The sequence below is a fragment of the Cyprinodon tularosa genome, unplaced genomic scaffold, assembly GCF_016077235.1.
Source record: "Cyprinodon tularosa strain WSP-4 unplaced genomic scaffold, ASM1607723v1 ctg74, whole genome shotgun sequence".
Taxonomy (NCBI): domain Eukaryota; kingdom Metazoa; phylum Chordata; class Actinopteri; order Cyprinodontiformes; family Cyprinodontidae; genus Cyprinodon; species Cyprinodon tularosa.
Window position 1 is genome coordinate 1252665 of NW_024039496.1, and position 10823 is coordinate 1263487.

Genomic DNA, 10823 nt, shown 5'->3' on the forward strand with positions numbered 1-10823 from the left:
GGCATATTTTACATTTTTATTATGTTTTAGAGTCTCTATTCTCCAGTTAATGATGAATCACTCACTAAATTAGTTGACGATTATTGAAATAATCAATTAATACGATTCATTTTTTCAGTCCCAGATAAAATACATGAAATGGGCTACACAGAGTAACTACAGCCCGGATGTTCCACTTTTATAGTGAAGTTAATATTTTAATGAATGTATTATTTTGCTTGATACAGAGAGAGAATAGTAGGTACAAATATAAGAGTGGGGTTTAACTCTGCACAATTCTATGTCTTCAGAAGAAAATACTGTATTTACCTTCTCTCTTAGTCGTTCAAATTAAACCATTTTCAAAGTGGAAAACAGTCCTAATTCCACATTAATCAGAGCCGGTGATACTTCAAACATTAATAAACAGCATCTAATGAATGTAGTGCTTATACAAATTTTATTAATGTAGCAAAATGATGCTTTTCTCTTTTAACAATGAATTAGTCTTATTAGTACGGATCCTCACACCGTGCATAAAAAAGGACATGCATATTGCATAGCACCAATGACAACCGACTGATAGTGTCCCTACCAAAGTTCAAATCAAACCTACGCCCTTGGTTTTTAATACCGGTAAATGTAAACACGGCCTGCCATAGTCCACTTCTTATAAACTTACACATTAACTTGAGCAACAATCTTCTCCTTCGCCACCTTCCTCTCCTTTGTAGCTGTGGTGTTATTTCTCTGTCTTTAAAACACATTATCCTTTTTATTTCATTTTTCTTTTTGCATCTCTGCATTAAAATCTCTAGTTCCAGGGGGGTAAATAGGCACTTCCCCTTGCCTGTTGTCCTGGTGACTCGTATAATAGGTGCTCCACTGATAATGGCTTTTTGGTCATGCGCTACTCTAAGTGGACTTAGTTAAAATTGATTGAACTAATTCATAAGAGTTGTTGTGAATCAGAACACTCAGAGTTCCTGACTTTTGGCTAGATCAATTTAGAGTTGCTGATTTGAATCTGAATTTGTTAAACCTGTTTCATGAAATGGACCACAGGACATTTGTGGACATTTAGTGGTTTTGAAGGTAAATATTAGCAAAAGAAATTAATCAAGCATACAAAACAATTTATCAGAGGTAAGGTAATTTTCTTTGATTACATTTTCATTTGGTAAATGTATATTTTTTAGTAGATTCATATATTTAATAAGTACAAAAAAAAAATAGCCTTTAGCCGGCAGCACATATGCCCTGTAGGCCCATTGGCCAGTCCAACCCTGAAAGTTGTATAATTGGAGGTAAGATAGGTGCTAAGGTTGACTATTTAAATAATTTAAATCAAAAGCATTTTTAAAAAGGAAATAGATACAATAGAAAATTAAATCATAACACTTATCTTTTAAAGATTTAGAATCAAACATAAATTATTCAATAAAATCTGGTTATATGTATTGCAAAAACATTTTTATTTTATTTTTTTATACCCACTTCATTATTTCATATTCTTGTGTTGTAGCACATCATGAATTTGTTTAGCTGTCTGGCATGCATATCAAACTAAGTGGACAGAGCTGACATCGCTTGGCACATGAACATTATGTTCAATTACCACACAGGTTAATGGGTATTTTCAAATTATTTCCATTTCCATAATGTATTTAGTTTTTAAATGTGAATATTTATGTGACTAAAAAAAGGATTACATGGCTTTTGTCATATGAATTAAAGTTTAATTAACATTACATAGGATTCTTTTCATGTGTTCAATATTTTTTATATTTTATTAAATATAGATTTCTTTTTCATTCAATTACTTTTTATGTAAAATAGAGAGGGTGTATTTTAATGGGTGGTGGCACCTTTGGGCTTCCATACTTCTGAATATGCTTCCTGTAAATCGCGTCCTTGTAGGGGCGGGGAGGCTGTAGAGGTCTGTTATTAAAAAAAAAAATAAATACATGTTCTTGGCATGTCTTTTCCGTCGTTCTCAGAAATTAGACAGACCGTTTTAGCAGAAAAAAGGCTCCCTGAGTTATTGTGCAGTTTTGTTTCGGGCTCTTCCTATTTTTTCTTTGTGAAACGATGCCTGCAGTGAGTAGTTTTACTATCAGCTGCGAAGCGCTAAACGTAGACAAGACTTTTTCAGAGGGAGACACTATAACTGGACAAGTGATTCTGTCCTTATCCAAGGAAACCAAAGCTAAGCGTCTGTTTGTGAAGGCTAAAGGGGACGCTAATGTGCACTGGACCGAAAAGAGAGGCGACAAGACGTACACATACTCTGCGCACCGGAGATATTTTAAACTGAAACAGTTTTTAATCCCAGAAGACTCAGAGGGTAGGCCTACAGTTCACCGCATGCTTGTTGCTTTTTATTTTAATTTTATTTTTTTGGTCTACCTAAGTTTTCAATCTTTCATTAACAAATGCCCCAAACAGTCCCCGTTAACCCCCCTCCCTCTCTCTCCCTCTCTTTGAAGATGTTAGGGTGCGAAACATTCCTCTTTAATTCCTAATTGGCTGACCGGACCCTATTTATACCCCAAGACAAGTTAGATTTCCGCATAAAGAGAGAAATGCCTCACAGCCTTTGATGAATACAAGCGGTTGTATTTGTTATTACAGTTAAATTCATAATAGAACCAACTTTAACCCAAGAAGATAAGAATTTGCTGAAATATATTGTTTCTGGTATATTCAGTGATCCCGAGCAACATGCACAATTAACCAGTGAAAAAACAGACATCGATAACGCGTCAATTGATGCGCTCTGGGCTTTTGATGAGAGGCCGGTTACTTTTTCTTTATAAATTTTTGAGACTGTTGTGGGTAGATCTGCTTAACTCTTCCACGTGTAACAAAAAACAGCTTTATTTCAAAAATACATTGCTACTGTGCTTTTGTCATTCATTACTGGACCCAATATCAAATGGACTATCCAGCAAAGCAATCTCTTCACAAAGACATTGACTGCAGCTGCTACTTTTGCCATCATTACAGTGAAACTCATCCTGAGTTTTTGGAAATGTCCCTTCACAGTACTAATATTCTTAGTACCTTTTCTCTTAAAAACTCTGATTCTCTTTTTTTTATTTATTTATTAATCTCACACTGGAGAAATTGACCTTTGTGCACTGTGGGGTTAAGGGTCTTGTTCAGGGACCCAGAATGGAGGCTGTGGGGATTGAACCGGATACTTGGAACCTTCTCGGAGCACAAGTGTACTGCTCTAACTACTAGGCTAACACTCCCCTGCTTTTTGATTTTTTCATAATCCCTGTATATATATATATAGACAAAAATAATTATATGTGATTCATTCTTTTTTTTTTTTTTTTTTTCTTTTTTTTGTGTGCAAAATTTCAATTTCATGAATGTCAATTTCTGGTAAAAAGTTGTGATAATTCTACTTGCTCTTAAGTGCTGTTGTTTTTGTATTTGATAATAATTTTTTTTTTTTTTTTTTTTTTTTTTTTTTTTTTTTTGTTAACCCCAGGCATGAGTTTTTGTAATTCAAACTTTTACTGTACCACTTCAAAAAATAAAAATTACTCAGAGGCTGAGGGGGGAAATTAATGCACTCTGGGCAGAATGAAGATTTGAATATGCAAAATACGATAAGGGATATCGCAACTGGCCCAATTTTACAGGTACTTGCCCCTGCACCATCTGTGGGCCAGTGGCATTGCTCTCTCTCTCTCTCTTTCCTTCCCTCAAGGCACCACTAGGTCTCTGTGACTGGAATCGGAGTTGGGTAGGCTCAGAAGGTTGTCAAATGGGCACCCCCCTTCACTGGTGTTTCGTTGATTTAAGCCCATGACACCTCGGAGGGGCTCAACGGCAAATCCAGCGTCCTGGACCCACCCCTACCGAACGCCACCCAACTCCTCATCCAGTTCTTCGTTCACTCAGTGCTTCGGTTCTGCCAGCGCACCTCGCGCTGCATCCAAATCAGGACAGAGACACTAAGGGAAAGAGAATATTTCAAAGAAGAAGTAGAACTTTATGGGTCGAATAGCGCTTTATTTAGTGCGAGTGGGCCGCTGCCAGTTTTTTCATATCTGCACACTGGGAACTCAGAGTGCGCCAGAGCTAACCCAGTTAATAACTCGGTTATTGAACTGGTTCCGATATATAGCCTGCATGTGGAGGGCTTGGCTGAATCCTTGATCCACGAGATACTATGAGGGGGAAAAGGTTTTATGCCACACCACTCAGTTGTTTCAGGAAGGACCATTAAAAGGGACAAAATTGCATCAATGGAAGTTTTATGCATCCTTATTCCATTAGTGTGCAGGAAAATTAAAGGTATAAATTAATTAAACTAAATATATCCTGTTTTATATCTGCATTTCCAGAGACTGTTTTGCCAGAAGGGAACCATGTCTACAACTTCAGTTTTAGGATCCCATCTGAGTAAGTACTACACAATACACTGACAAAACATTTTCTTTAACTTCCACATTTCAAATTCTTCTCACAAAACAGTGTGGTTGTCTTATACTGAGAAAGGAAGTGAGTTTAAGATAAACACCTTGCAACAGTTTCATGTGGCACATTGGTAAGGTGGTTTCCAATAACAGAGAACCTACTGCTAAGGTACTGTCTGGATTTCTACACACTCTGTAGTTCCTGAAATGAAAATGTAAATAGGTTTTAATGAAAATAGCATCAAACGTACACCAATTCTTATAGTTTAAAGTGGGGTTTAAAATTTGTTAATAATCTTTATTTTGTGAAATAAGATGCTAATTTATTTTTTTATTCATATATTTAGCTCATCCTTCCATGTTTTGTCCACCCTTACTTTTTCTGACTATTTATTTTTACTCATTTTGATTTTATTCTTTCAAATTAAAAAAATTTAAGATGATGTCATATGTTTGTCTGATAACCTCATTTACACATATTTTTAACAAGTACTCAGTACTTGAGTAAATACTTTTTGGACATTTTATAGTCTTGCTTACCTGAGTAAACAAATAACGAAGTATCATTGCTCTTATTCCAGTACGAGCTTTAGCTACCCTTTCCACCTCTGATTGGAGCATATGAATGAATATATGGCATTATATTCATTCACTTATCATTAAATCACCATCATGTCTGTTATGCAGAAACATGCCATCGTCTTTCAGAGGAACTCACGGAAAAATTGTCTACAAACTGGAGGCCAAACTGTCCAGGAACTGGAGGATAGATTCCACTGCACAAAAGGAGTTCAAATTTGTTTCCAAGTCGTTTTCCAACTTCAGGACCCTTTTAGTGCGTATTATATTCATTATGCTCAGAAAATAAACACAGTGGCAGATAATTAATCATTTTTTTTCACCAATATCATGTCAATTAAACGAGACAAATAGGAATAAGCTAAAGTCACTCAACAAAAAGACATCCAAGATGACTGTCTAAATAATCATGTAGGGTCAAGAGTTTTAATGTACCTATACTGTAAGGTTACAGTAAGAAGAGTAGACTGAATCAGCCATTTTATGTATTAAGCCTTTATTAAGCCAGGTTAGTCCAAATGTTATTCAAAATCTCTTTTGCAACCTGACAAAGAGGGCAGCAGCTTGTATCATATTTTGGGGACAACAAATTGTAGGACATCGATAGAATACATTGGAGATTGTAACATGTTTCCTCAAACTATTTACATAATAGGCATACAGAAAAATAATTCCTTTATTGGTTTTATTACGATAATTAATTAAAGTTATTAAAGACAAATGAATCAAACAAATAGATAATCCATTTACTTTTGTTTTGGGCTCTTCTAGCATCTCAGTCCATGCAAACAAGCTTTATTTAATAAACAAGATCAACTGATCTATAATGAGTTACTCTGCAATCCCATTTTTAAAAATCTCTAATACATGTTGGAGATTATTATTTTTTTGCTTTACAGACATCTGGGCTACAGTGGCATCAGATGCAGGAGTTTGCCCTGCAACTGGAGGGAGTCAGTTCAACCTGCTGCTCCTTTTTCCTTTGTTGTTGTGTTCTTGGGCAAAATAAAACTGTCAGTGAGCCCCAGTGCAGCTGTGGCAACAATGTAGCTTTCCACCATCTGTGTGTGAATGGGTGAAAGACTGAATCTAGTTTAAAGAGCTTTTATCAAGTCTCCTGACTTGAAAAAGCTCTATATAAGTACAAGTAATTTACTAGATATTACCATTAACTTTTATTGCTGTGGTATTGTTAATAAAACTTTTGTAAGCCATTTGTAATCTAGCTTCAGGGACACTTCCTCTCAATTTTTAGACTTTGTCCTTAGAAATCTTCATTTCTGTCTATTACAATTCCATTTTACAAGAACAACCTGGGTAGTAATACAGCTCTGCCTAGATTCAACTCAATACTCTCTTAAAAGCTCTTCAGGTGAACTTTTACAACATTTGTTGTTCACATTGTTTTGATGTTTTTTTTTATATAATTAATTTTTTTGGTTGTTTGTTTTCTGACCTTCAGAATGAGCAAACTGGTTCCACTGAGAAGAGGATGGGGCTTTTCTCCAAAGAACAAGTGCATTTAGATGCCACTGTTAACAAGACGGCTTACACCCCAGGTAGTTGATTCCTTTCAATGATAGGTTAGCTGAGTTGTCCTTTGACATGGATCGACATTGAGCCTTTCCCACTGCCACTAAGAACCGATTGTTCATAGGTTTTAACATTGTCTTTTGTCAGTGGAAAAGAGTTATAAAGACTGTGGTAATTATTTTCCCGTATTTGAGACTTTTCCCTCTGAAAAGTCTCAAATACGTATTTAGTTTTTCCGACCGTGTTAGATTTCTCGCCTGTGTATTTTAACATTGTATTGTGGGCCATTACTCTCAAAAAAGTTGCCAAAAAAAGGCAGATATGGCTATTTTTTATGAGCTTAACGGCCATTTGACTTACATGCCTTCCCAGGGCAGTTCAGCAGTTCAGGTACCGGAAACACGATCCTATGCTACTTCCGGGAGCTAACAATTTCGGCATTGGATTTAAACATAGATCTAGTCGTTTTGAGTTTTATGTTTTACATTCATGTTAACTTTATGCTATATAGTATGTAACCTAAAGAGAGAAAACACTAAAATGCAGATTAACATGGTTTAATAATGTTTTGCCTGACCGCGCTGTGCATGTCTGATTATATTGTCACACAAGCAGTTTAACAGAAAATATGTAAAAAGCATCTACATTTTCTCAGAAAAGTCATAAAACATTTTTTAAGAATGTGTATTAGCATTATTTGGTGGGTTAAGGATAGAAATAAGTAATTTTAATACTATAATTACATTATTTATGGAAATCCAGATGTATATCTGGTTAAATACGTACAAATGAGCTGATGGTGTGGATCATGCTTCCGGTAGGATCAGGTAGTGCCACGTCCTGCCCCTCTGTGGTTTTTGAGAGTAGTGCACCTTCCTCTGTATCAATTATAAACATGTACAGCACTTCTATGAGCTTGCGCATTGCATTCACAGTCCAGCACGACAACCCAATGCAAGATTATATCTTGCCCTTAAGGAGTAGAGTTGGAAGTAGAAATGCCAATCACCAATCAGAGATTGCAAAAATCAGTATCTTCTTAACACAGAGTCAAAACCATAAATTCTTCAACTGCTGTCCTATGCACATTGACATTGCATTATTATGTATCATAAGAAAGTACCATGATTTGACCACTCTTTAAGTGTAGGAGGCTGCGAAGATTAGCTTTTTTAAGCAGAATGAAAGATGGAGAAAATAATGTTCACTATGACATGAATGAGGAAAAATATGTACGGTAAACCAAATGTTTTGGCCATATTATCAAATGGCATTTGTTGATACAAAAAAAATACATTGCCATATATCAGCAAAGGGACGCCATTCCCAAAATAGAGGTGGTTGTTTCAAAGTTTGTGTTTGGTCTGAGGTGTTTCTCAAGGTTGAGAATGTTATTAATTAACAGCAGATTTATGAATTTGCATATACTTTACTAGTCCATCTGTCATAATCAGAATATTAAGAATCATACTGCAGCATAAGTGGTAAAATTCACACACCAATAGCTATGTTAAGATAGTAAATGCTAAGTAGGTGATGGGTATATGGTTATAATTAATTTTATTATCCTGCTTATTTGTTGTAGGATCTACATAGGTTAAGCTTGAGTTTTGTGAAATTATTTGAATTTGTTACTTTGAGAAACTTAAACAATTAAAAATGCTTTTTTTCTACTCATAGGTGAAACCATGCATATATCTGCAAAAGTCGACAATGCCTCCTCAAGAAACATGACTCCCAAATTTAGTTTGATACGGACTTTTAAGTTTTTTGCCAATGGAAAATCCAAAAGTATGATGAAAACTGTTGAGAAAATGGTTGATAAGGTCATTACACCTCACACCCAGCAAGAGGTGAAGTGTGCGCTGAAGATTCCCACTGATGAGATGCCTTCAATCTAGAACTGTGATATAATCTCAGTGACATACCAGTTAAAGGTATGTATCTTTAGCCCCATTTACACTACCCTGCTGAAACTGTGTCGAGATCGGTCCGAGCATGGTAACCGAGGTAACTTTTTAGTGTAAATGACACGCACAACTGACCTGGACCGTGCCAGACACAACCGAACCACGCTACTAGTTCATCTGTAGGACTCGGCGAGAGTCAGGCGAAGAAGGCAACCTTTGATGAATTGTACTTGACAGAGTCGACTTTTGAGAAGTGGATACGACAAAAGATAGTCTAATCGGTGTTTACGGATGCAGGGAACTAACAGATATTGATGTTCATCACACTGCTAAGCAGAATTCTCACTGGAAATCGTGTGGCGAGGTAGGGAAGCTAGTATTTTTATGAATGTGTGAAATTTCATGATAACGGAGGCTGACTGTACGGAGATGACCCAGTTTGCTTATGCGGGTTATCTGCATTATCTGAGAACCGAGCCAGAACTAAGCTAACTAAACAAAGCCCTACTGATGAACTAATACCAGTTTAGCACATTTCAATTGTGTCTGGCTCGATCCGGTTCAGTTTTGCGTGCTCGGACCGATGTCTGGAAGGTTTCGAAAAGGTATTGTAAATGTCATAGTTATGGTTTTGTTTAGTTCGCTTTTTGACTTATGGACTTTTTCTGTTCAGCCTGTGCCACCAGCAGTTATCACTACAGTTCAGTCGGCCTCCAGTCACCACCCCACTCTAGATTTTCTCCACCTGTTCCCACTAATGAGTACTCAGCTCACCTGTTTATCAGCCTACTTGTACCTGCCTCTGTCTACTCATCTCTGTCAGAACGTCTCACTCTCTCCTGCAAAGGCTGCCTGTGTCTGTATGCTGCGCTTATGCCTGTTTCCTTCAATACTGGATCCTATGTGCCCTGCCAGCTGAATTCTTCTAGTTGAGGTTGCCTTTCTCTCTATGCTCCAGTGCTACCCGTTCCTTGGTGAGTCTCAGCTGCCCACTTGTCTGTTCTGGTGGTTCTCCAGTCCACACTGCCTTTTGAATCTGTCAACATATACATCTCCTGGTTCTCTGCAGACCAGCACAGTCAACCAGAATTCCTCTGCCAAGTCAGTGTCTGTTTTGCATGCTTCATCTGCCATTATTCACTCCTTCAAGAAACTCTTCAAACGTAACTCTGTGTCTGGCTGAATACTGGGTTCACCTATGGGAAGTCGTGATAATAAATGGGGCTTATGGCCACTAAATGCGTGGGAAAAAAGAACAACTTTATTTTTAAAGCCTTTGTTACTATAACGTTTTCCCTTTTTTAACCTCAATTGTAATTTGATGCTTTTGTATGTGAAATGTCATCTTATTTGGTATACATGTTTTTTCATAGGTGTATCTGGACATCAGCTTTGCCTTTGATCCAGAGGTAGCCTTCCCAGTGGTTATTGCTCATCCTATGTTTGGTGCTCAACTTAATGGCTCCTTGGACCCTTACCCTGCTGGGGTTTATGGTGGTCCAATTAACAGCGACTTTCCTCCTCCTGTTGCACCTTATCCTGCACCACCATATCCAGGTTCTCATGGTTACCCAGATGCCAAAAGTCCTGATGGACCAACACCCACATACCCTACTGACCCACAGGTCTATAGTGGTCCACCAGGTGCATATCCTTACCAGCCACCACCCACCTTCAGGGCTCACACCAACCCAGTGCCCCTGGAGCCTTCTCCCTATGGATCTCCGTTTTCATCGTCCTTTTCCGGACTTCAATATCCACCGCCTGTCCTTGCGTTCTCCATGCCAACTTCGAGCCCTCCGAACCAGCCTGCATTTGCCTCTGTGTCTCCTTCAGCTCCCTCTTTCAATCTGAATCCCTCTGCTCCTGAGATGAATGCAGACTTTCTGTCTCAGACAAATGATGCTCCTCCAGCATACACATTGCTCTTCCCAACTTCTACTCCAGGAAAATCTGAAGATATATAACCACATATTTTAGGCTTTGTTAAGTTGCTAAAAGATTAATAGTAACCATATATTTATAGTTATATATTTTGTATATATATTTTGTAAAACAAAAATAAACTTTGTGGGTCTCTTTTATAAGACTGCTTTAAGCACTATTAGAAACATTAATACTTGCACTATATCTAAAAGGATTCTTTGCTGTGTCATGTTACAGGTTATGTCCGGTGAGTTTAAGTTGCAATACTGTCTTTCTGTCTGGTGCTAATATAACTAAACTCATTGCTTCAGGTTACACTCTGGAAAAATGTCCTACATAATATGTAAAGTGTCCTTCATTCTTTGTATGAATTTATGTGTGTTCGCTCTACTTCTATATGAGTCCTAATTAAAACATCTATTTATCAATTTGCTATATTAAAAACATAACTCCTAAA

General features: G+C 37.2%; 1 protein-coding gene across 5 annotated transcripts; it reads left to right on the forward strand.

Annotated features, from left to right (window-relative positions):
* The first annotated feature begins 1879 nt into the window (after positions 1-1879).
* On the forward strand, positions 1880-10823 carry LOC119773030 (arrestin domain-containing protein 3-like). 5 transcript variants are annotated; one of them, XM_038269820.1, is made up of 6 exons: positions 1880-2326; positions 4347-4404; positions 5106-5253; positions 6460-6556; positions 8211-8467; positions 9814-10823. In XM_038269820.1, exons 1-5 carry the CDS (start codon positions 2071-2073, stop codon positions 8429-8431), a joined length of 780 nt encoding a protein of 259 aa, XP_038125748.1. In that variant the 5' UTR covers positions 1880-2070; the 3' UTR covers positions 8432-8467; positions 9814-10823. The 5 variants fall into 5 exon arrangements, with proteins under 5 accessions (XP_038125748.1, XP_038125745.1, XP_038125746.1 ...); XM_038269817.1 differs by lacking the exon at positions 9814-10823 and adding an exon at positions 9114-9804; XM_038269818.1 differs by lacking the exon at positions 9814-10823 and adding an exon at positions 9264-9804.